Source organism: Rhinichthys klamathensis, unplaced genomic scaffold (assembly GCF_029890125.1).
Source record: "Rhinichthys klamathensis goyatoka isolate OS25496 unplaced genomic scaffold, OSU_Roscu_1.1 h1tg000005l_1, whole genome shotgun sequence".
NCBI classification, from domain to species: Eukaryota; Metazoa; Chordata; class Actinopteri; order Cypriniformes; family Leuciscidae; genus Rhinichthys; species Rhinichthys klamathensis.
In genome coordinates, this window is record NW_026606558.1 from 6274777 (window position 1) to 6301267 (window position 26491).

General features: G+C 40.0%; 1 protein-coding gene across 1 annotated transcript in view; it reads right to left on the reverse strand.

Moving 5' to 3' along the window:
• sipa1l3 (signal-induced proliferation-associated 1 like 3) overlaps positions 1-26491 on the reverse strand; it is a 98886-nt gene that overhangs the window by 13891 nt on the left and 58504 nt on the right. Inside the window, exons 3-11 of the mRNA XM_056256318.1 lie at positions 25298-25428; positions 23946-24134; positions 23610-23784; positions 22673-22776; positions 17147-17304; positions 16402-16987; positions 15334-15608; positions 8118-8354; positions 7836-8012 (exon numbers count right to left, since the gene is read on the reverse strand). Of these exons, the coding sequence (XP_056112293.1) occupies positions 7836-8012; positions 8118-8354; positions 15334-15608; positions 16402-16987; positions 17147-17304; positions 22673-22776; positions 23610-23784; positions 23946-24134; positions 25298-25428 (2032 nt within the window). The remainder of the gene's footprint in view (positions 1-7835; positions 8013-8117; positions 8355-15333; positions 15609-16401; positions 16988-17146; positions 17305-22672; positions 22777-23609; positions 23785-23945; positions 24135-25297; positions 25429-26491) is intronic.

Consider the following 26491-nt stretch of genomic DNA (forward strand, 5'->3'; position numbering starts at 1 on the left):
ACGTCGTCATACTATGCTGTCGCGCGCGCGCCATCTGCTCCTCAGATTTCTCTGCCGAAAAAGGAAGCTGGTCGGCAGCGCGAGGAGCTTGGCTGCGTCCCGTTCCCTATTGAGAGATATGTTACACCAACCAGAGATGTTCTCTTTCATAGGTTCACTCAACGCTGCGTAGCTAAGAAGCAGTGGATTTGTATTTGTAGGCTGCTGTATCACGTGCCGTTTGAACTGACGCGCTACAGCGATCTGTCACATTTCAAAGAGCCAAAACGTTATTTATTGTGTGAATCTCGTAAAAATATTGACAGAATCTGACAGCTGTGGATTTGTTCCATATCAAAAGTAACCTTCTCTGTATTGTCTGTCAGTGTCCTCTTTGTCCGCGATTTTTCTGTGTGAAAAGGGTCATTTGCGTGAGTCTCACGGTCAATGCGTGAGAGTTGGCAGCTCTGCCTGCTAGTAATCTCTATTAATCTCCAGTATTATTACATTGTTTGATACAATATTGTTTCATTTGATATTATGTAAATATGAATTTTTATTTTATATTGGTTTTATTATTACCATATGTTACTTGTATTTATATTGTTTAAAGATTTAAGTTAATATTGTGTCCAGTTTGGCCCTGTAAATTAAAGGGTATTATTTTTTGATAAAGTGTGTGCGGTTTCATTTTCTTAAGTACCGATTTAAGAACCGTTTAAGCACCGGAACCGTTTAAAAAATACCGAGTAGGTACTGGAATCGGATAAAACCCAAACGATACCCAACCCTACACTTGAACGAGTTGTTTTCAACCAGATCTCCTCCTTTCTTACACAGAACAACCTCTTGGACGACAATCAGTCTGGTTTCAAAAGCGGACACTCAACTGAGACTGCCCTGCTCTCAGTAATTGAAGCTCTGAGACTGGCAAGAGCAGCTTCCAAATCCTCAGTCCTCATCCTGCTGGATCTGTCTGCTGCTTTTGACACAGTTAACCACCAGATCCTCCTGTCAATCCTAAAGATGAAGGGCATCTCGGGAACTGCACTCCAATGGTTCGAGTCTTACCTCTCAGGTAGGTCCTTTAGGGTGTCGTGGAGAGGTGTGGCATCTAAGACCCAACATCTAGCTACTGGGGTGCCTCAGGGCTCAGTGCTTGGACCACTCCTCTTCTCCATCTACATGACATCACTAGGATCTGTGATTCAGAAACATGGCTTTTCCTATCATTGCTACGCTGATGACACGCAACTCTACCTCTCATTCCAGCCTGACGATCTGACGGTAGCTGCTCGTATCTCAGCCTGCCTGACAGACATCTCTGGCTGGATGAAGGACCACCACCTTCAACTAAACCTTGCGAAGACAGAGCTACTTGTGGTCCCGGCCAACCCAACACTTCATCACAACTTCTCCATTCAGCTAGGCTCGTCATCCATAACTCCATCAAGGTCAGCTAAGAACCTTGGGGTTGTAATTGATGATCAGTTGAAATTCACAGACCACATTGCTAGAACTGCCCGGTCCTGCAGATTTGCCTTGCACAACATTAGGAGGATCAGGCCCTTCCTTACAGAGCATGCCACACAACTCCTTGTCCAAGCACTTGTTTTATCCAGACTGGACTATTGTAATGCTCTCCTGGCTGGTATTCCAGCTTGCTCTGTCAAACCTCTACAATTGATCCAGAATGCTGCAGCCAGAGTAGTCTTCAATGAGCCGAAGAGAGCACACGTCACTCCTCTCCTCACACAATTGCACTGGTTGCCAGTTGCCGCTCGCATTAAATTCAAGGCACTGACGTTTGCCTACAGAACAACCACTGGCACTGCTCCCTCTTACCTAAACTCATTACTTCAGACTTATGTGCCATCCAGAAACCTGCGCTCTGCTAGCGAATGTCGTCTTGTGGTACCATCTCAAAGAGGCACAAAATCTCTTTCTCGGACCTTTACCATGACTGTTCCCTGTTGGTGGAATGATCTGCCTAACTCAACCAGAGCTTCTGAGTCAGTAGCCACTTTCAAGAAACTGCTGAAGACATATCTTTTTCGGCAGCACTTGATTCAGTAGAATTAACACTAACACTTTCTTCTTTAAAAAAAAAAAAAAAAAAAAAAAAAACTGCACTAAAATTAAACTGAGAGGGGTTATAGCACTTACGTATTGTTGTCCTACTGTTAGTTCAACTGCTTCTATTGTTCTCATTTGTAAGTCGCTTTGGATAAAAGCGTCTGCTAAATGAATAAATGTAAATGTAAATGTACTTTATAATACAGTCAAACCTGAATATTGCATTATAAAGAGAACAAATGGAAAAAAAATTGTCACCCATTGTTTTAAGAGATTCACCCCTTCACTGTTGTGTGCTTTTTTTCTGCATCCTGGCTGTTTTGTAGATTGTATGCACAAAAAAACTCTGTATTTTCACATTTTTGCCAATTTCCCATTCATTTCCTATGGGGGTCATTTTTGACCCGAAGACCCTGAGTGTGACTATTTTTTTTACGACCACTTAGACTTTTAAAATCCTTTCCCCAATTTTTTTGGGTGTTCATATACCAAGTACCAAAAAAGTCACCAAGTTTTGGACCATTCCGATGAAGCTACGATTTTTAACATTTTTTTTTTTTAAACGCTTCGGGTCATTTTTGACCCGAAGAACCCCAGAGGGTTAAACTGCTGATGTGTTCAGGCAAACTTTAGAAAAAAACACTTAAAGGGGTCATATAATGCCATTTTTGTACAAGCTAATATGATTCTTTAGGGTCTAAATTAAAAGTTTGTAATATACTTTAATTAAAAATTCTCATTAGTATTGTAAGAAAACACTTATTTTACCTGGTCAAAAACAGCTGTTTTCAGCACGCCATTTCAGTGCATATAACTTTAAATGACAATGAGCTCTGCTCACCCCGCCTCTCTGTTCTGTGCGTACACCGTTTGTAACTCAATAACACAATAACCATAACGCGTTCAGTATAAACGTGGAATTATGAATTATATTGAGAACGTCATACATAGAAAACATGCCGTAATGTACCCTAAGTGTAAACCTTAGACGCATTCATTGTGAAGCGTGCAGGTAGCGATTTGCAAAGATTAATATATTAATATAAAGTTTAATAAAACGTTTCACTCACTTCCGTTCTTCTGGAGATTCAGCAGGAACACGAATATCTGGTACCGATCCTTTTTAGCAAAGCTTCTTAGCAAATCCAGCTTTATACTGATCCTCCTTTATAAAGCAGTCTTGTGTGTGAAATGATTCGCGCAAACATGAGAGCATTGACGTTGCTCGTGGGGAATATTCCCTTCGAAAACAAACTCAGCCACTGCGTCTTCAGCGGTTCGGATTTAGGAACATCAAAATGACTGTGTTCGTTATTACACCCAAGAACAGAACACCACAATCGCTTAGACACCATTCTGCTCATAGACAGTGCTCCAGCATATCAACAATGAGCGCGCCGGTCCGTGCCGCGCAGACTATGATTGACAGCTCCCTCATGAGCGAGGGCGGGTCTGTGTTGAAACGCTCCCGTCAATCAACAATCGTGGGAGGGGCGTGCGATAGTGATGCGCGGGTCGACTCGTAACCCGCGGCCCCCGCGGGTAACCCGCGGGTCGGGTTGGGGCGGGTAAAGAAATTGTCACTTTATTTGCGGGGCGGGTTGGGGCGGGTCATTAATTTTTTTAAAAAATTTTTATCCATGTATGTTGCTTGCAATTTCCAGCCTTTATTAAATATTTGGGAATATCTATTTTCATATTTTATTAGGTTATTTGATAAGGTTACAATACGAATGCCGTAGCAACGTAACTTGCGTGAGGTTCCCAAACCTTTGGCGTCACGTGACACGTCACGAAAGCGGCGCGCCAAGCAGCTCCGCAGCTCCCGCCGCCAGCCACGACAACAACAACAACGGAGAAATAAAAGTGAAGATGGAAGACGAGGTGCGGGAGAAATTGAGGTCGGGAATTTACATGATTAAAAGAAAAAAAAGGTCAGGCTGCTAAATCTAATGTTTGGGAGCTGTTGTCAGAAGTAGTTGCAGCAGGAGACAACAGTAGGCTAGATCGGCTACCTGAGGTGCAACTCGTGTGAAAAATATACAAACAGTAGCGCCACAAAACGGGCACTTCCAGCATGTCAAGACATATTTGGGGGTCTAAGAAATAAAAAATGATTTAGCCTAATAGATGAATACAAACGCTGCTTTGTAAATGTTAAAAATGTTTATATGACCTGATTTATGGTTCATATTCATAATCGTCTGTTGTTGCCAGTTTACAGGGCGATGTTTCCAAGCACTTTCAGGCTGAAATAAAGGCTGTTTTCATTTAGCCTATACATTACAGTGCCTAGTACTATGTCTATTTAACGGTCGCGGGTGCGGGGCGGGTTATAAAAATAGATACAGTGGTGCGGTGCGGGCCAAATAATTTCATAAAAGCGGGACCCGCGGGTTGGAAAAAAAGCCGACCCGCGCATCACTAGCGTGCGAGTCTGTGACGTCACAGGCTCGAACGGCTCGATTTGAGGCAGGGGAAAACATACAAGGAGATTAAAACAAAACCACTGGATGGATTTTTATCATTATATGATGGTTGTGTACAGACACTGCCAACACACATTTCAGTACAATCAACTTGTAAAAGTGCATGTACCATTATATGACCCCTTTAAAGTCTACGTGAGCGAAAAGTTGCAACCAACTTTAAATTATTATTGTGACGTATTTTCAAGTGAAATGAAATGTAGAATAGAGTGCCAGGCTTCATATCAGTGGCTTCATCTCTTCACTGATGGTTAGAAGGGAGTGGTTAAGCATGATCCGCCCCAGGCCGTCAAACTGACATCATCAGAGAAAGGACATCATCAATTTTCAGATTTTGATCAAAGATTACAAAAACGATTTATTTCTGTGGGTATCTTAGACAGATAAATTGTTCACCACAAGACCAGTAATCTGCACTAACAAAGTAAAAAAAGGTACATTTTGATTTCATGCAGACTTTAAAGTATGAGTCAAAAACACAATCAGCAGAATTATCCTCCTCATTAAGCTCTTTGTAAACTCTATAAATATTTAAGGTTTGTCATGGGAATGGTGTTTGGAGGGGACAAGCTCTAATTAGATGCATAACAACAACCAGGATATGCTAATCAATGACACACTTTTTATAATTACATTAAATATGAATGGATGTGAACACTGAAAAGGGGAAAAATAAGAAAGAAGTCGACATGCTTTTTTGTTCTCTCTCTGTGAACTAGTCAGTGTATGTTAACTTGCATTAAAAAAAGAAACGTTCACAACAAGTTCCTCTGGTTGAACAGGGTAGCCAACCATCAAGCACATAATAGAGCGCCATGACTGTCTATACATGCCGTGATCTCGGTTTTATACATGTATACAATCATACGCAAACACACAATAGCACTGTGAATCAGCACTGAAGGTCTAGCTGATACATGCCTCAACCGCAGCCTCTCATAAACCATTAGACACACCCACCGATGACGTTAAACAGCGCCTGAAGATGTTCATTTCTACCCTCACTAACAGTTATAGCATTCTGTTGTATCAGTTTCCAATAGTGCTGGGCAAAATAATGAATATTTACACTATGTGAGCACTTTAGATATATTAATAAATTATGTCCTTGACATCAAACATGCTATCGAGTTGGGTTCACTGTCTTCGTTAGATCAGTTCTTTTGAATTGAGACCAAACTGTTAGTAGTCGTTCACACAGAATGTGTTTTTGCATTCCACTTCTTTTTCTACGCTAACATGCTAGATCGACGTGTTTGACCATTGCATTAAAATTCATGTCTATCATCATGCATGTACATGACGGGGTATAAAACATTTTGAGATTGTCCACTTTCATATAGTAATTTCAGGTAAAATCAATATTATCAAATCCATCCATCCGTCCACTAATTCAGGTGCCTTGTAACAAGTGGGATATTGTACAATTATCTGTCATTATCACAAAATAAAACCTTTCAAAATGAACACCCTGACAGGCGATAATAACTGGTTGAGTTTATGTTATCCCTATATTAGGGGTGGGCGATATGAGCAAAAATTCATATCACGATATTTTTCACTGTCGGGACGATATCGATATTATATCGCGATATGAGGGAAAAAAAATTGGAATCACATTTTAGTACGCCTTAGTTAAATTACAGGCAAAATATGTATTTTAACACTAGATAACTAGAAAAAGGTGAGGCATTTCATTTGACACATTTTTTTTCTCAAAAAGTGCAAACGTGCAACATGAGGTAGGCCTGAATGCACTTATGTCTTTCCACTTTTTGCTCGTCTTGTCATAATGAGAACCGGCAGCGAATGAAGACTTTATTGATTTCTGAGTGAGAGCCGTCTTCGGGTGTGCTCTGTCTCCGGGAATATCTGTTGTTATAGTTTTGCTTTTTTAAATTAGTTTTTATTTTAATATCGTTTTCAATTTTGTTTTCAATTTAAGTTTAGTTTTAGCTAGTTTCATTAATGGTTTTGTTAGTTTTTTTTTATTAAGTTTTTATTTTGCAAACACATTTCTATATAGTTTTTATTTTATTTAGTTTCAGTTTTAGTAATTATAGTTTAGCTTTAGCAGAGCGAGCAGAACACTTCCAGTGTAGACCAAAGCGAGACGTTTAATTTAAGTTTAATGTTTGCACTGATTACAGTTAACTCTTGTGCAGACATCTTAATAATAAAAATAAAATAATGGTTTGAGATTGAACAAAGCACCAAATAAATAGAACTTAAAATTATACAAGAAAAAACAATGAAAATTTTCATACAAACTAATTCATTAGTGTAAGGAGACAGAATAAAGGCCTAAAGTTTGTACAGTATAAAACCATAGTATAAAACCCATTACATCTATGGAGAGTCCCCAAAGATAGTTGACCAGTGTGTGTGTATGCGCGCGCTTATGTGTGTGTCGTGTGTATGCGCGCGCTTATGTGTGTGTCGTGTCCTGTTATTCATAGCCTAACGTTACATTGCGGGGAAATGTCTCCACGTGGATACTATTATTAGCAGTAAATGTTTTGTAAAAACAAAGATAATAATAGCAGCTTTCAGCCTTTCAACCTTCATGAAAACATGACATCTCAAACATACAGTAGCCTGGAACTTTAACGTTTTTTTGTGCTTGACGAACTTGTTTTGGAGTTGCACCCGCGTCTCGCAAATGAAACGGCATTCTAAAAATGCTGCGATCAAGTTAAAAGTCAAACTTGCGTCTCATTACCTTGTAATTTCCCATTCCACCGCAAAAGATGCATCCTTTATGAACAGCCGCTTAGCACTAGCGATGTGTTCTACGTTACGTCCTTCATTGAACGCGTCACAGGACAGCGGTTAATCGCCTCAGCAACTTCACGGGTATGAAGCGCCAAATCAGCCATTTCCTTAAACAGCGTATTCGATTCTGTATCGTCATTAGTGTTAACAGTTGTAAAGAGTAAGTTACCAAATTGAACAAAACAATATAACTGCATAATTTGAATTTATGAATACGGTATCCTCGGTATCGCAAAATCCATATCATGGCACAACATAATACCGGTATTCACGTTCATACCGGTATAGCGCCCACCCCTACCCTATATGGACAAAATGCTTGGAAACCTCAGCCCAAATTTCCAATGAATGCAATATCTATGAATTTTAGATATGCCATTCATTGGGAACTTAATAAATTCTCTGTGAAATTCTCATATTGTGAACTACAATAACAGACAATAGAAAGTACGGCAATGTATCCAATGCCACATGCTTCAAAAAACAAACCACAACAAACATGTGACCAGCACTGACCCGTCTCGGGAGGGTTTATAGCGGATGAAGGGTCCGCTGTGTCCCGGCACTCCCAGTGCAGTGGAGTTAAACCCAGAGGCTGGACTGGAGAAACTAGCCGAAGGGTTTCTGTACGCCATCCCTCTGTCCCCGCCAAGAGGAGACACACTGTAATGGTTCTCTGGGTAACTGACAGGCCTGTGGGAGGAGACGGAAATAGCTAGTGAGAAGAAAAACAAAGCCAAAATATGTGCCTAATAGTTGGTTTTCCTGAGATTTTAACCATATGCCGAAATCTCTCGCCTTTTAGCAGAGATGTGTTGGGGCTCTCTGTATGGAATGGGGACCAGAGCTTTGTGGGTACGGCTGGGGACTGGTGGGGGTCCGCTGGGGGTCCAGCGCTGGGCAGAGCTGTGTGTACCCGGGGGACTGTCCCAACGCCATACTGGGGTCCGCTGCCCCGCACGATACCCTGCAGCCACTGGCTCCGCTTCTCCCTTCTGCTCCATCATCTTCATCTCGTACTCCTCCGTACAGCCCCTACAAACACACAAACATTACATAAATCATTCAAATTTAAATATGCAAATACCGGCTTCAGTACTCTAAAATCGTTCATCTGTTCATAACTCATATCTATATAATATCTCTAACTATATCTATATATTATTATAATTATAACTATATATTTATATAATTATAACTATATATTTAAATAATTATATTGTCATTTTTTATAAATATACTGTTTAATTTATACACTATTGTCCAAAAGTTTGGGGACAGCAAGAGTCCCTTATTTAAATTCCTCGCCAAGATTAAATTAAAAACGGTAATATCATTAAATATTATGAAAATTTAAAATGACTGCTTTGTAATTTATTCCTGTGATGCAAAGCTGAATTTTCAGCATCATTACTCCAGCCTTCAGTGTCACATGATCCTTCAGAAATTATTCTAATATGTTGATTTGCTGTTCAAGAAACATTTATTATTCTAAGTGTTGGAAACCATGATTTTTTTTGTGATTCAGTATTTCATGATTCAGGATAGAAGAACATTTATTTGAAACAAATCTTTTGTAATATTCTAAACGTCTTTACTGTCACTTGAAGAAATGAATGAATAAAAGTATTTCTTAAAATCATACTGACCCCATACTTCCCAACGGTAGTGTATATAAATATATTATACCCATTTAAATAAATGCATTAAACTTCTGGGAACAACTACACCTCTTCACAGAGATCATAGAAACAGCCACCGAAACCGTCTGATTCTGTCACGCCCTCATTTCAAACAATATTTCCATAGAAGTCTATTTTTGCCGTTTAATATTTCAGATAAACCCAACCCTAAGCAACACGTGAATACAAAAACTGTAGTTGGACTTTTATCATGTCAGTTTCTTCCCTGTCTAAATGAGTGGTTGTTGGTCAGAGTAAGTTGGAATGAGGATCAGATGTCCGATTGGATCCGATTGCTAAGCGCGACTAGGGTGATCATGACCATTTTAAAGCAGATGAAAACTCTTCATCCCGTGTTAAAGGTTAGAGATTTTAAGGGATGGTTGAGCGAATGATTCTGTAGTAATTTGAGTGTGTGCTTAAGCACAGCGGGTCTGGTTTACTGGCAGATTAGTCCCAAAATCCCTGTTGACCAGTACAGTAACCTCTACTGAATGCCAAACAGCATGAGACACTCTCATCAGCACAAGAATCCCTCTGGGTCTCTCTGCTTTCTGATGATGATGAGAAACTGAAACCCACTCTGAACCCCTCACACTGTCAGCACTTTACCACAAGGACTCAAGACAAGGTAACTTTATCGTTCTCATTTAGATTGTCAGTACCTTTTCCTGTTTCACCTTTTTTTTTTTTTTAAGAAATGAATACTTTATTCATCAAGGATGCATTAAATTGATAAAAAGTGACAGTAAAGACATTTATAATATGGCCACGTTCACACAGCAGCAGAATACAGTTGTCAATCCTGTATTTGAGTCCTTAATACGGTTACGTTCACACACAGTTCAGTTATTTATGGGAGTGACAACCGCATTCTATAACCAAACACACACCCGTAAATTTTCAGGACTCACAACCGCGTTCTCAGAAACCCTGCAATGTGTGAAGCAGGCTGGACAATATATCTCGATTGGACTCTTGCCATGTCAAAATGACAAGACTTCAGTTTTATGGACGTCGCCATCTTTGATATTACCGATATTCCAGCCCTTAACCTAGTGGCACCTTCTGCTCCCTGACATCTATATTTCATAAATCATATTTATTGTATGCTGCTACCTATTATCATCCTCCATTCACAGGGAGGGAGAAAAAGACAGTCAAACCGAGAGTCAGAAAGCCAAAATGAGACAAAAGAAAGCAAGGAGGAGAGGGAGAGAAGGAGGGGGGAGTGGAGAGCACACCAGGCCCCACATGGTTTCTGTCTAATATACCAAAAAACTCTCTTCTGAAGACCACAAGGACATATAAACTAGCCCTGACTGACTACACACACGTATAGAGAGCGGATGGAGACAGAGGATGTCAACTGAATACTAACTATTCACCGTATTGGTAAAACTCATGTTTATATAAACCTGCCAGCTACATAGAGGTCCAAAAGTCTGAGAGCTAATGAAAATACTTCCATTTAACATTCCTTTTGTGTTATAATTTAATACAAACTTTTTCATTAAAAAAATATATTATGAACATGGTGAAATTAGTGAAAATTTACATTAAATTGAACATGAATTTAAGAATTTATTAGTATTTGCTTCGACCCCCTTTTGCTTTAATGACAACAGCATTTTGTGTAAATGATCTTCTGACTTCCTGTACAAAGATTCACATGATCAATGTCACAAATTTACTTCTTTAATCAGTGACATATGGAGCCCCACATATGACATGCGGGGAGGAAAAAAAGCAAGATATTGTGGCCACAACTTCAGAATCTGCTCTCACAACTTTATTCACTCCCGCGCCACGAGTCGCGATGAAACGGAAATAGCAATGGAAGTATTCGCAGATACGGCACGATTACAAACCGTTCTCGGCACGGTTGTCTAACTGTATAACCGTACTGGTATAATGCGTGTAGTGGCATCGCCACTCTGCCTGTTGCCCGGCTATCAGTTTTTCTGTAGCTAGCCAAGCACGCTATTTGATTGAAGTGAACACAAGTTAATAATACAATTTAAATAAATATCTGATCATCCTCCATCATTTTTTTCTGCTGCATGTCATGTGTGGGGCTCCAAAACATAAAAATAATGCATATCTTAAAATAATACAAATATTAAGCACATATTGGTAACACTATTTTACAGTGTCCCTGTCACGTTACATGTACTTAGTATATTAATACCAGAAATTATGCATAATTACAGCAACTAACCCTTAACCAAACCCTATTAATATTACATGTTACAGTGTAATTATACATTTAAGTACTAAGGTCACCTTAAAATAAAGTGTTACCTTATGGGAACACTTTAAAATACGGTTTTATTTGTAACATTTAACTAATGTTAAAAATGAAACCTTATTGTAAAATGTTACAGAAATATTTAAGATTTGGGTTACACTTTACATTACAGTAGTTAACATGAACTAACAAGGAAAGATACTTCCAAATCAGTTATTAATCTTAGATAAATGTTAATTTCAACATTTACTAATACATTAATAAAATCAAATGTCATATCAAATGTTAATATTATTTAATGGACCTGAGCTAACATGAACTGCCAATGAACAGATGTATTTTTATTAACTAACATTAACAAGGATGAATAAATACTTTAACAAATGTAATGCTCATTGTTAATATTAATCCATTTAATTACGTATAAAGTGTTACCAATATTTCTTATTTTACATCATAACGTTTCTTTGTTCAAAATTAAGACTGCCATCTTTAAAAAACAACAACAACAAAAAAAACACACACCATATTTTCAATGTGGTCTCAGACTTTTGGACCCTGCTGTACATTATGCTTAACTTAGAGAAAATTACAAATTCTCAGACAATTATCAGCACATGCAGTTTCTTGTTAAATACAGCACACATTAATGCTTCCTAATCAAACAGACTGAAGCCACGGGTGGACAAAGACTAGAAAAACCCCGAGCGTGAAATTACAGCCTCGCGTTGCTACACTGGAGATCTTCCTCTTCAGCACTGAAAGAGTGCTGTCAGCTCCAACACTCCTCTTTTACTGCCATCCATCCATCTACCCATCCAACACCAACACCGTGTCAAAGTATTTTCATTCCTTTGTCATTCACAGCTGTAACACAACTGAGTTCCAGCATTTCACGTCCATCCTCTCTTTGTCTCCAAGCCCATCACTAACCTCTGCGTGTAGACCAGATTGTTGTATCGGATGTCCGCAGCAGCGCCATGAGGCTCTGACTGACAGCTGAAGTACAAACCAACCCTGACAACCGGACACACACACACACACACTTCTGCTCTCCCACCCCTCCAATCCGCTCTTTCACTATGATAACAAGAGGAAAGAGAGAGAGAGGGAGGGAGAAATGGAGGGAGAAAGAGGAGGAGGGGTGTTTCTTTCCTCTGTATGTAACACCCTCCCACTTTGTTTCCCAGCGAGGAGACGCTCAGACATGCCTCAGCATCTACGGTCGAAATATCCTCTCCCTGCATGCTAAACACGCTGTCCGTTCCCTCTCAGTGTCACGCCGAACACGTTTCTTAATTAAAACCCCTTATTTATGTATTTTTAGCCCCCTTTTCCACAGGCTTTAGCCTCATGCAAACAGAGACTGGACCAGTGAGAGGGAAAAAGAAACAAACAGGAGGGAAGGTGAAAGAGATAGAATGACAAAAAGACAAGCATGTTGAAGCATGCAATTAGCACGCTCTTTCGTTCCTCTGCACAGTGTGGGTGGGGGTGTTGGGATGCATGTGTGCGCGAGAGAGAACGTTTCAAATAGAGTTTACTTGTGTAATTAACCACAACGGCGAACACATGTCCCTCTAGCATGCAATCAAACACACTGCTGCTGAGTAATTAGTCCCTTACAGGAGCCACTCAGCAGAAAGTTCAGAGACATGTGACGCTAAACTATGCAATATAATACACAATGTGCATTTCAAATGTACATTGAAACAAAACAAAAAATTACTTTAGATTTTTAGGACCACACCAGGGTTTTGAGGTCTGCATAGCATACGTACCTTTTCGATGCAGCAAAACTGAGGCTTCACATAATCACCGTTTTCATTTGTAAACTGTTCCATCCCTCTTCTCCTCTCCTCTTCTAACACTCTCTTTCTCTCTGTCCTTCTCTCTCTCTAACACTCCCACTCACTGTTCCCCTGAGAACTGAGGCGTCTGCCAACGTTCTCAAAATCTGGTAAGTGCCTGTGTGTATTTGTGCGCGCGCCTGTTTGTGCACCAGACAAGGGGGAGGTACGAGAGAGAGAGAAACAAAAGCTTTTCCCCTCTCGTTTGAAGATACATGTTATGCTTTTTGTATCACCTATAAAAACAAGTGAACCCTCAGTGAAATCTTTGAGTTGTGTCAGAGGGGTTTCCAGCTGGGAGGGCATCTGCAACAAGCAGCAATAATTCTGCCACGAGGTTCGCCATTAATCTTTCCAAAACGAGAATGTGTCTCCAGAGGGGTGCAAAGTGCAAAAAACCAATAACAGCAGCCCTGTCAGAACTGAAATGCGCTGCTTCCCAGATTTTAGGCTTAAAGTTGCTGTTTTCAGTACAGAATGACTTGATGAATTGAGGTTCCTTCCTTTATCCATCAGAGAACGTCTATTCTGTTCTGACTGCATTTCTATTTTGTGTTTGTCTTATTTCAAAGAAAAGGATTCCAGGATTGCACAGGATTTCAGCTGTACTGCACTCTACTAATTGTATATCTGGCATTCTTTAAAACATCCACACAAACAGGCGTAATCAAGGGATTTGATGCTCTCTCGTCTCTAGATCTCTGGAACATCACAGGCAACAGTACCCTGAATGAAGGAAGCAGTCGATGCTTTTGTCTCTGTATAAGACAGGCTGGAGTCCGACAGTCTTTAATGGTGTTCTCCGTTAATGATTTATCAAAGAAGAATGAATTTAATGGAGTCACAAGAGCTATCTAACGTTCTGATAAAAATGTTGGGCTAATGGCTTTTTGCTATCCTCTGCAGGGATATTCAATTAAAGTTCTAAGAGTTCCAACTTGTACATTTTCTTCCCAGCAAATGGCCAAACAATCATAGCTTAAACGGATTCAGAAATGAATTTCAAGTATGTAGTATGAAATCAAATAACCCAAATTAGTGCAAGAGCAATTATATGGCTTTATGGCTCTCTCATCGGATTTTTAAATGCACCAATTAAGATAGTTTGTCAGGGTATGTACGGGAGCAGGGTACAAAAAAACATGTTACTGAAGCTTAATTTAGCTTCAAACATGTCGTTTTTAAAATCTTCGTATATGCCACACCAGAATTCCTCAAATCTGGCCCTGGATCCTCAAAGCCTCATCAAACTACCTGTAATTTTCCAGTAAAGCCGGGTTCACACTGTATGATTTGTAATAGATCTTTATGACTGTTGCCATTCAGACTCTGTACGGACATGATTCTCTCTGTAAGCCATGTCACACTGTGGGATCTCAGTTGTCAATGTCAGACTGTACGACAGTCAAGGCGCGTTAAAAATGGACACACACAAGAAGACTTGTCGAGAGTTTTACATCATCAATCCGTGACACGTTTAGTGATGCGAGCTGCATTTACATGCGGGACAGAAATGGTGGCTAGCAAACAAAACAAAATCTCTAGCGTTCATTTTGATCATGGCTTTTCTTGAACAGAAAAATGGAAAGAAATGAAGACGATGTGTGTGGAGCGAGTGGTGGTTTGTTGTTGTCTCACTAATTGCATCATCAGCTTCGGCGCTCGTATTGATTTTTGATTTGATGGTTGTTGTAGGATAAGTCACACTACAGGACTGTGCATCAAATCTTCTGACACTGGCAGAATTTTGTAGGAGGTCAAATTTGATAGCAATTGTATTGGCTGTCGGTAAACATGTCAAACTAACGATCGAAGACTTCAGATTTTAGCCTAGGATCAATCTTTTAGGATTCACAAAATTTGTCTCAGGTGGCCAAATCGTGGCTAAAATTGCACAGTGTGAACCCCGGCTTAACCCTGTGATATACATTGTAAATGAATACCAGAACAACATTGGATAAGAACCAACAGTGTGAATGTGTAATGTATTGTTCACAACAACTGTCATTCCTCTCTGCCACATCAAAGTGTGTGTATATATATATATATAAATATCATGCATGCCGCATCAGATGTGGCTTCTGTGATCTAATAAATCATAAAGTATCTTGTGATGTGTACTGTTTTGCGAGGTAGTTGACTGACACACAACAGACAGCATTTGATTTCTCAAACAGCAGCCATTTACACCATCAAACTCAAAGAATAAGTGCAAATTCCCAAAGGCTCACCTGCGGGCCCCACCCTCTTCATAAGGTGGAATAATGACCACTTTTACAGTGACTGACGTCCGCAGTAAGTCGATCATCTGATCATGGGAGAGTGTCACCGCTGCAACCTTGCAGATTTCCACCAATCGGCTACCCTGCCGGAGTCCCGCCTGCCAAGCGAAACCGTATTCCTCCACCTCGGACACCGTTCCGTCCAAACGCACATGGAAACCAAGCTGCCCTAAACCATTACGTCGCAATGTCATATCAACCGTCTCACAACCTACAGTCAATGCCTGCAAGGGGAAAAAAAGAGACAGATAGGAGCTCAGAGACTATAAGGGTGTGTTCACATTTGTAGTTTGGTTGGCCACATGGTCCGCTTAGCGTTCACATTGGCATTCTAACACCGAACCTAAAGGCATTTGGATATGTTCACAACCTGATTGGTCGGCTTTTATTAGATATAATTTGCGCCGAAACTTACAGAACATCCAAATGCACGATGCTGTGTTCTGGGCTCAATGCGCTCACCCTACATATGATGGTATTTTGACCAGCTGAGAACTCGTGAAGAGCTTCTAAAATGTGTAAAGGAGTCAAAACAATCATCTAGATGACTTTGGTCGGTGTTGCATTCATATTTCATACGAACCGCACTAGAGTTTGTTTGGAAGTGGACCGAGACCCATCTTTTCAGCGTCTCGGTCCACTTAGGGTTCAGATGGCAGCGTTCACACTTATTCATTTACATTTACATTTATTCATTTAGCTGACGCTTTTATCCAAAGCGACTTACAATTGCTATATATGTCAGAGGTCGCACGCCTCTGGAGCAACTAGGGGTTAAGTGTCTTGCACAGTGGATTCGAACCCGGGTCTCTCACACCAAAGGCATGTGTCTTATCCACTGCGCCATCACCACCCCCTGCTCTGTTAGTGCGTTTATTCAAATGAAACGCACTAACAGAGCAATCGCACAAGGGTTCATTTTAATCGAACCAAAATGCCAAGTGTGAACACACCCTAAAAGGCACATCCCATAATGCAAACCAATAACTTAGCCATCTATGCATGTTGTATCAGTACCTTAAGTCTCTGCAGCACCTCTCTGATATCTTGTGCGCTGCCCTCAGGTACCCGTAAGGCCACATGGTCTCCTCTGCCATAGAAAATCTTCAGTGCAAGTCTTTCTGCCGTCCAGCCAATCACATCAGCACAGAAACAGTTAAACACCACCTCTTTGGTGGAGCAGTCCGCCAGCACTATATACTCATTGGAGACGGCAAGAGCACAAGGAAGCTCGGCGCCTCCGCCACTGTAGTCCTGCGCAAGTACTCGCCAAATAAGCGCCCCGGCGGCACCCATTTCTGCTGCTTCGCGAGCCCGGACGCGTTCTTTGCGTTTGGAGGCCAGAGAGATGAGATTGTTCAGTTTGCCAGCAGTGTCGAGCGGTGTAGTGGAAACACAGTTCTCCGCCAGGTCCCGCAGGTATCCTTGGCGTGTGCGGGTTGCCATGGCGTGAAACTTCTCTGATTTGTGCGCAGCATTCTCTGCATTAATGATCTTGGCCAGCAGAAAAGCACAAAAGGCAGCGGGGTCACGGAACATCATGCCATTTGAAGGTATCGCCGGACCAAACGGAGGGACGTCCTTCATGCGGGTCACTGCCACACTATAAGAAAAAAAAGAATAGCAAATTGGTCATTTCAACCAATCACAGCAGAGCTTTCGGTCACTGAACTGTATTTTCCATGACATATCTCAATAATCAGCTACAGAGAAAACATGCAATTCTGTACTTAGCAAGGGTTGCTATGGAAACAAGGCCAACCTGTAGCAGGTGTTGTCAGAGCAAGGGTTGTGCACACGGACAATGACGAACACGTGCTGGAAGTGAGAGCGAACATTCTGTGGAGTGAACGGATGGGCTCCTGGCTCCTGGAATATAATCGTGACTATATCATTTCCTATGTGCCTCTTCCTCAGGAGCTGTGAAAGAAATGAAAGGGAGAAATTCAATGCAATAAAAAGCTAGGAAACGTAAGAAAATGCTCCCACAGTGCCAGGGGTGTTGCTCTGCGCTTGCTAGGGCGTTCTAGATGGTTGCTAGGTCTCAAACCAGCCCCAATTACTGACCGTCTTATGCATATTGCACACAAAACTAGCAAGCTTTACTCTGATTGGCTGACTTTATGCTGGAAGTGAGGACACACTGGGTTTTTTAATCAGTCTGACTGGAAACAAATGAACTGTCAATTGAACAGTTTTTACATAAAAATAAATAAATAATAATAGTAATAATTTTCGAGATTACAGTGAAAAAGTGTAAACTGACATTCCCAAAGTATTATTCCCAAAATTTTAAAAATGTTACTTGAAAAATCATTTTATGTTTCTTGATCAGTTATTTACATCAGTTATGAGTTTTATGTTATACATAGTTACATATAACTAAGGTCTCTATGATATTTTAAAGTCTGGATATGGCTCAGATCTTTCCTTCAACAAGTCCTACTTTATTGTTTAATGCACACAATGTACCTGTAGAAACAGATATGAAAAAGAGATTGCAAGTGTGGAAGAGTAGGAGAGAGAGAGAGAGAGAGAGAGAGAGAGAGAGAGAGAGAGAGAGAGAGAGAGAGAGAGAGAGAGAGAGAGAGAGAGAGAGAGAGAGAGAGAGAGAGAGAGAGAGAGAGAGAGAGAGAGAGAGAGAGAGAGAGAGAAAGGATAGTGTTCAGTTGAAGGACACAGAAAAAGAAAAATATCTTCATAGATGCACAATGATTCCGCTGGTGAGAGACACAGACGTGTGAAAATGTCTGTTAACAGCACTGCAGCACAAATCTGTGAGACAGACACTAAAACACAAGCAATCAAATGTCCTTATGTTGTTAAAAGATCATGCTGTACTAGGATTACATTTCCTGAAGGAAATACTGGTGAGTGCAAGACAGCAAAGGTGTAGTGCATATCTTAGGTAATCTTCTAGTTCTTGGTAAATTAAATGATGCATCTGAGTCTGTTTGCCATGGTCACAGCACTCAGATTCAACATATTTGCTCTCTAAGGGCAGAATTTTGTCCAAATTCGTGGTAGCATTACATGTATCCTTGATGGAGAAAGTAATCCCAGAATGCACTGCAAAAAGCTCAGTGAAAACAAATCCAAGATGGCTCTTTTGGAACTCTATTGGAAACACTTGAGTCCTAAATGTGAGGATTTATACACTACAGCTATATTAAGCTTATTCGCCTTTGGCTAAGCCCCGCCCCCCTTAGTTACTGTTGCTACGTCCGACAAACAAACTTCATCTGGGCTCTGGTATCAACATGGCTTATGCTGCTGTGACAGCTCTTCCTGCTGAAATTTGATCAAACTTTTATAAAGCAGCAAATAAAGTGTCCGATAGAAGTAGGCAAAAGGGGCTGCAATATATGTTCGAAGGCTATATTTAAGACATACAGGTGAAACGCAAGGAACAAGGCATCCTAATAGAGTCAAAAGCATACCGGTCACAGTCAAAAAATTAACCACCGCATATCCTACTAATCGAGACGGAGGCTGGGACTAACAATATCAAGGAGCAACACTGTTCATGCAAAGCTGGGTAGGTCTCTATTCACTTATAATCGTTATTACAAAGCAAACAGACTACGCGAGTATAATGTTGTATTTATTAGCATCGTGTGCTAGACGACACTTGTCACGATTTGACTTCGGTTTTGGGAAGGGGAAAAAACGGACACCCCCCTCCAACCTCTCTGGGGAACGCGTTTCTGTGTTACAAATGCCCCAGGCACAACGTTTAACCATATTTTTGATAAAACTACGACGGTAATAGCCGGCCGAGACCAAAAAATATGAGACACCTGTGTTAAAGTCAATGGAGCGCTGTGAAAAAGTGTCGGACCACTGTGGGAGCTCGTTCTTGGCTGCGCTGTGATTGGTCAATCTACATTCTAGGGTGTGGCTTAGCCAAAGGCGAATTAAGCATTGATAATAGAATTGTTTTTTGAGCACCACATCAGAATGATTTCTGAAGGATCATGTGACACTGAAGACTGGAGTAATGATGCTGAAAATTCAGCTTTGTAATCACATGAATAAATTACAGTTTAAAATATATTTAACTAGAAAATAGTTATTTTAAATTGTAATAATATTTCACAATATTACAGTTTTTACTGTATTTTTGATCAAATAAATGCAGCCTTGTTGAGCATTAGGTAGTTCCTTAAAACCAACTTTCAAATTTATATTCAAAATCAGTGCATAAAGGCAGCTATAGAATGATAAAAAAAAACTATTTTATTAATGGAAAGTTCACCAAATGAAAAAAGATCAACCATTTTTTGGGTGCGTAGATAAGTGGATATAGCATTACTTTCATATGAAAAACAAAAGATCCGCACTCGCTTGTGACTTCTTAATGAATTAATACATTTGATTTAATTCACTGAAGGCGGCTGATTGCCGAAACTTTTCATTGATCCATGTGCTTTGTTGCATAATAAATAAATAAAAAGTATAATTATAATGACACAAGCGAGTGCAGATCTTTTGTTTTTGATTTGAAAATCAATGGAAGGCTTTCATAATAAAAAATAAAAAAATTAAAACAAATATAATACGAACCCTAATCAGAATGTTTGAGGAATGTCATTACAGTGCTGCCTGACGAGCAATGCAAAAAAGCATCTGAAAACAGCCAGGAGTGCCTTTCTCCGCTGTTATGTATGGAGTTGATTTGTCTATTCTAAGCTGTGAACAGGGCTGCGTGTTCTGCGAGTTACATGGACTCGTTTGAACTCTCGCTAAAGTGCTAGGACAGCTGACAGCAGAGATCCTGAGAACCGATGTTTAAAACTGCTGTTAATCAACATAAATAGACCATGAAATAAAGAGTATCTCTAAGTGTTAAACAGACTGGGCTCCAATCTGAGTCAGAGCAATAGAGGCTGCCCACCCGTTCACAACAGAGTGAGGGCATCAATTATATAAGCTTTCTTACATTTCAAACACACACAAAGGAAAAACATGGAAACACTGCTCTTCCATGAATGCTGACACTATCCCTAATGAGTCCAGAGGGGGGACACTCCTGTACCCTGAGATTATTAACAGCCTGACATCCCGTTCCATCTTCGCCACAACATCCCTTTCTTAATCGCTACAACACACTCCCATGTGAGACTCCATGAGTTTGTGTGTCTGTAAAACAAATAAATATCTGAAAGATAAACACTGCCCTCTGCAGTTCAAATGAATTAACTTAAAGTTCTGCACAACCAAATATGCACAAGCAATGGTACAATTTATATTATATTACATTATATTGTATCTACCTGGTCTTACTGCAAACATATTTTAGTGCATGTTTTAAGGCAAATAAACATTTATTTTCAAAACAAATTTTCTTTGCTGCCAATATAACCCAAGCAGCACAGGCAGGAAAACCTAATAAATCAAAAATATAAAAAAAATAATATAACATGTTTCCCCTAGGATTTTTTTTCGGGGGGGGGGGGGGGGGGGGGGGGGGGGGACTGCTAGCGTAGCGGAGCGGGCGTGTTACGGATACGTGGTGTAAATTTTTTAGCAATCAAAAAGAATTTCTAACTAATTGAAATAGTGTATTATGAATTATTAAACGTATACATTTAAAAAAAAGAAAAATTTCACACTAATTCTGTGTTGTGTTTTTTCTGGTAATAAAATGAAGAAATAAAACACAAATTTTATCATTTATCATCAAATTTAATCATATGAAATTAAATAAACTTTTTGTCAAATAACGTGCTGCACAATGAGCTTTACTGTTAAAATTAAAACATGGATTATTCCTTAAATTCAGTTTTGATGATAATTTATTTGGATTAGTGTAAGTATTATTACATTGGGACATATCTAAATTCTACTGTACAACGGTAATATATAATTTCTGTAAAGTTAAACCGAACTTTTATTTTGACGGGTTGCCGTGAAGACCTTTTGAGTTTGTGTGTTTGTCATAATGATAGTTTTTATCAAATGAAGCGGTTAAATGATCACGAAGTGACTTTCGGAGTGGATCTAGAGCCTGGAGAGGAAGTTTATGCATTTGTGTCTTCATATAGGCCAAAAAAACAGCGCAAGCGTCACACGTGCTTCAGTGTGTGTGTGTGTGTGTGTGTGTGGTAAATGAAACTGCGCATCGGCGGCACCATTCATTCACACAGAACAAGCTGGATTCGTATTTAAATTGTCTTTGTGGTTTAATATCCACACACACTTGTCTACATCGCGATTTGATTTCAAGTGTATACATTACAACTGCTTTCTATTTATTCCTCAAAAGATTGACAAATTCCATGAAATTCCACGTTATACAGTAAATTTCTTTTTTATGACTGGATTTCGTCAGCAATTTAGGGGGGGCGGGGGGTCGTTTTGGGGGGGCAGGCCGCTCCCCCAAAACAATGGTAGGGGAAACACTGATGTTTCATCCCAATGCCCACTGAACCCACACTGCAATCAAATACCAATAGATAATTAATAATAATAATAGAAATTTTTTTTTAATGCACTGTCTTATGCTCTTATACCCTGCATTAAACCAAACTAAATAAAACATGATACATAAATAACAATTACAATAATTATTAAATATTAAAAAATGTTACTAAAATGTGTTGAGATTAATTCAAGTCTCTCCCTCCATTATTTCCCCTTAATAGTCTATTTCACTCAGAAATATATCACACTATGCAAGTTAAATGTGCAAATACTGAATCATGTTGTCTTTAAGCCTGTTTTTATAATGAATGTTTTTAGGGCAAAGCTGTTGACTCATATGCATGAACATGAAACTTCCTGAGGGCAAAAGATGCCACATTACTGGATTTTAATCAACAGCATGGAAATCACTAGACAACCACACCCTGTTCTGATTCATACAGCAGTGCACATAAAAACAGAGGGAGAACTTCTAACGAACCAAAAGAGAAAGAGCGAGAACAATTCCTTGATAACCACATGTAACAAAAAATATAGACTCTGTGAGTGGACGTCCAGAAGCCGTGGCCACTCCTTCTGAATGAAAAAAGAGCTGTGGCACATCCACTGGATTTAATGCTGCCACTTTATAAACTTTACTACCATTCCAGATGTTTCTTTGCAAACTGGGTCTGCCACATACAGCCCCACAAACACACTGGCGGATAAGAGCAAAGAAAATGAACAGCATCTGAACAATGTGCAAGGCAATCTGGGAGTCTGTCCAGGTGGGAGAGAGAGGGGGATGTGTCAGGATAAGTTGGGTCATGTCTGTGCTATACAGGCTCTTAGATGCACTGGTGAGCATGTGTGCGTTTCTTACCTGTTGAGGATTATTGGGCATGTATGGAAGCATGGTGGACACGTGAAACATGATCTCGTAGTCCTGATAGGTGGTATACAAGGAGTGTGTTCCAGTTGAGTCCGCTGTTAAACATACACATGCATATTAATGATATTGACGTACAGTGAAGTCCAAAACTCTGAGACCACATTGAAAATATAGCATGAAAGTTCTAACAAAACTATAAAAAACTAATTCATATTTTGTTCATGATGATCAGGATTTACACAGAGTTCAAGTGCTGCTGTATGTTTATTCCACTGTTATGTGCTTTTCACTTTCACACTGTTGCTAAAGATATGTTACTTTGTACACTCTTCATATTGCCTTGCAAAGATGACAGAAAACTTGCAATTTACTTGCAATTGAGAACATGAGAGCAGTTGCATTTTAGATCAAACGATTAATAGTGATTAAGTGCGAACTGGACACATCAGTGAATGGTGAGATATTTTGCTAAATAAAACGATCCCGCCAGAACTTTATTATAAGCTCGCTTATGAGGATTTACGACGTTTCAGTGTGGATGAGAAAATGTGAAATGCTAGTGTGGACGGAGAGCGTTTTGAAACAAAAACGGTTTTCAAATGTATCCGGATTAACGTAGCCAAAGGATTGATTTTAAACAGTGCAAGGAGTAATTACTGCACCACCAAATGGAATTACAATCCGTTTTAATTCGTTCCTGAGCAAGATTTTGGGCCATTGAAAATTGACAGTGAATTCTTGGAGCTACCCAGCGTGGTGGCGCTCCTAATATAACCAAGAGACCATCAAAATGTATTTTCACACAAAGCTTTTCATGGTCACAGTTGAACTCAAGATTAACATAGAAAAGATGTGATTTATCGCTTGACACTTTATTGTGTTGAGCCTTTTTAGGAAATATGTAAGTGAGACAGAAAGCCATGCTCACTTTTGGTGTCTAGCTGGGCAGCATATTTGTTGAAACCCCTCAGACACACAGTTTCTCCCAGCAGATCGAGGAAGGCGGTGAAGGCTGGCGTAGCCTCTTCATTGTTGTACATCTCCTCCTCCGTGCTCTGCCCCGCTCGACACAGCAGGATGCCCACTTTGTGTTTCTGACTGAGCTATAGAACACACACAGTTATGGAGCCGGTGTTACACGCACACACACAAATACATGGAACAGCACCTTTTATATTGTTAGGGAGCAATTCATTAAAGAACTCATAGACGGACTTTTGACACTGTACTGGATGTAGTGTCCGACTGGTCATCCTTTACTCACCCCCTGCTCGTCCAGTTTAAGAAGCTGCTCTGTGACCTTTGGCGTGCTGAGAGCCAATCGCAGACAAGATACGCTGAGCTCTGGCAGCACATACTCCAGAACTTCTTTTAAAGGCAAACCACGAACCGTTCCGTGCTTCGCTGTGGACAGAACCGCGTCCTCCAGTATCGCTCCTCGCAATGTGACCAGCTGCAGCAGCCACAGGAAACCATGTGGGGAAACACACACACACACAATCAAATACCATCATATGACTGACCGAATATCATCTGAGAGCATGTGACAGAGCATGAGAATGATTATGAATGGCTGAAAAATGGTGTACAGAAGTGCCCACTGTGTGGCATCCTTTCCCCACTGCTCCCTGATTCATTGCTTGCAGCATCTCTGTTAACCTCACATGCTGATGCTAAAGCCATTAGCTACTGTAAAATTAATACACACAGGTGGAAACACTGGAATTTTTAAAATAGTTTGTTTTTGAGGCTTGTGTTTCTGATTTCTTGTGGCATGAGTCACACATCTGAAGATGTCACATGACCGTGTCACATGGACAGCCACCCATTCAATCATTTAACTCGAACCTTTGACCAAAATAACCCTCTTGAACTAGTTTGCACGTTCAAGGCTGTTTTGAGCACATTTTTAGTGGGAATAATGACTGTGTGAGTGTGAATGACCTGAAGACGCTGCATTGTTCAGAGTGGGTGAGTTTGATGTGTCCAGACAGCCATGTAATCTGACTAAACCCAGCAGAGCTGCAGTCATACCAGTACAGCTCAGCACTTTTCAAACACGCCATTATTAAGCAATGGTAACCTCATGGTCTTTATCGCAAACACGCAAGGCACCAAACACACTCAGAAATTATTTTCACTTAATGTTACTTCATACAGGACACATGATGGACAGATTTATAAACACATGACATGAACCAGAGGCATCATGCTTATTATTTTATTATCTTATTATTTATAATTATTTAGTCCTGTTTTCACAGCGTCTCACATTATGAGCTTTTTGTTTTTAAAACGGCAAACAAGTTAAAAATAGTCTCAGGATCCCTACATTGTGCTTATAACGGGCCCCAAAGGTATAGGGTTTTATTCAAATGGCCCAAAAGTCTTATTGTCAAGCAGTTTCATCAGATTTAATCAGATAATAGTGAGAACAGACAACAATAAGCTTCAGTTTCAAGCTCAGAGAGGTAAATAAAAGTGGCTGGAGAAGCCCATCGAGTCTGTGGGTGTTTGTAGGAGAATAAATCATCCTGTCATGGGTCCTGATTTGAGCCCCAGTTTGATCCAGGTTTATTTAATTTAACTTGCACATATCTTTCCTGTTATACACACCTCACTAGTGCGAAAGATGATGCGGTACTGGTACTGGTCCTTTAAATCTTTGGTATCGTCCAGTTTCTCTCGCCGGATACTCAGAGCCACGGGCCCCAGCTTCTCATCGGTACCAAAGTAGTTCCAGTGCTCTGTGGAGAGAGATAGAGAGAGAAATGAAGGAACATAGAGAGAGGACATAAAAAAAGACAGATTAATACCATTAATACAGAAAATGAGACAATACAGAAGAGAAGAAAAATAATTAATGAGGTGAAGACAATGGAGAGGAGAAAAGTGGAAGTCGATATGAAGGATGAGAGATGGAAGGAAGGACACAGGGGACAAAGAAGGGATTTATAAGGAAAACTTACAAATCTAGGTCATGGTGGCTATAGAACTTCCTGTAGGTATTGAGAGCATTCAAATCTAATGAAAAACCATGGACAAAGCCGATACTACACGCGATTTTGAGAATAAAGGAATGGTTATTCTCCTGTGGTATTCCTACAGGTTTTTGCAGAGGAGGATAGAGACTTCTAAAATCTGCAATCTATTTTTATAACCTATTATTTAGTTTTCAATACAACATTGAATATATTTTATTTTAGTTTAGTTTTTCAATAGCTTTTCGGTTTAAATGTATATCATTGCATTCAAGACAAACATAACCGCACATTATGTGGTTTGTCTGTGAATCAGTGAGGAAGTGGTCTCCTGTGGTCCTTTCGGTCTGATTCAACTTCTGGTTCAAAGAGGACCATATCAATCATGTGATTCGTTCACAAAAAGGACTGCATGTTCCACATGCTTGTTTCCACATGTTTGTTTTTGCATGGAAAAAAGCATGAAAATTGCTATGGGGCATCACACACTGCTATACTCTCCGATATACTGCATCCACGGATCAAAAATACTACATAGGAAGAAGAATGATGTGAACGTGATATCCTTATATTTTCCAGCCATAATTTCTTGATGGCATTTGGGATAATGTTTCTTTAATCCGTCATCCGGTATTTCTCATCACATGATATGAGTTTAGTTGCTTTGTAAGGGTTCTGAAAGTTCAGGAAACTTGAGTTGAGAGAATTATAAGTCTCAGGAGCATGCAGATATGGGCTTTTTAATAACGCAGCAAAGATTTTGATACTATGCAAAATGTTGCCCTTCCGGACTGAGGAATGCCAAATCAGTAGAGCTACATGGCTGGCA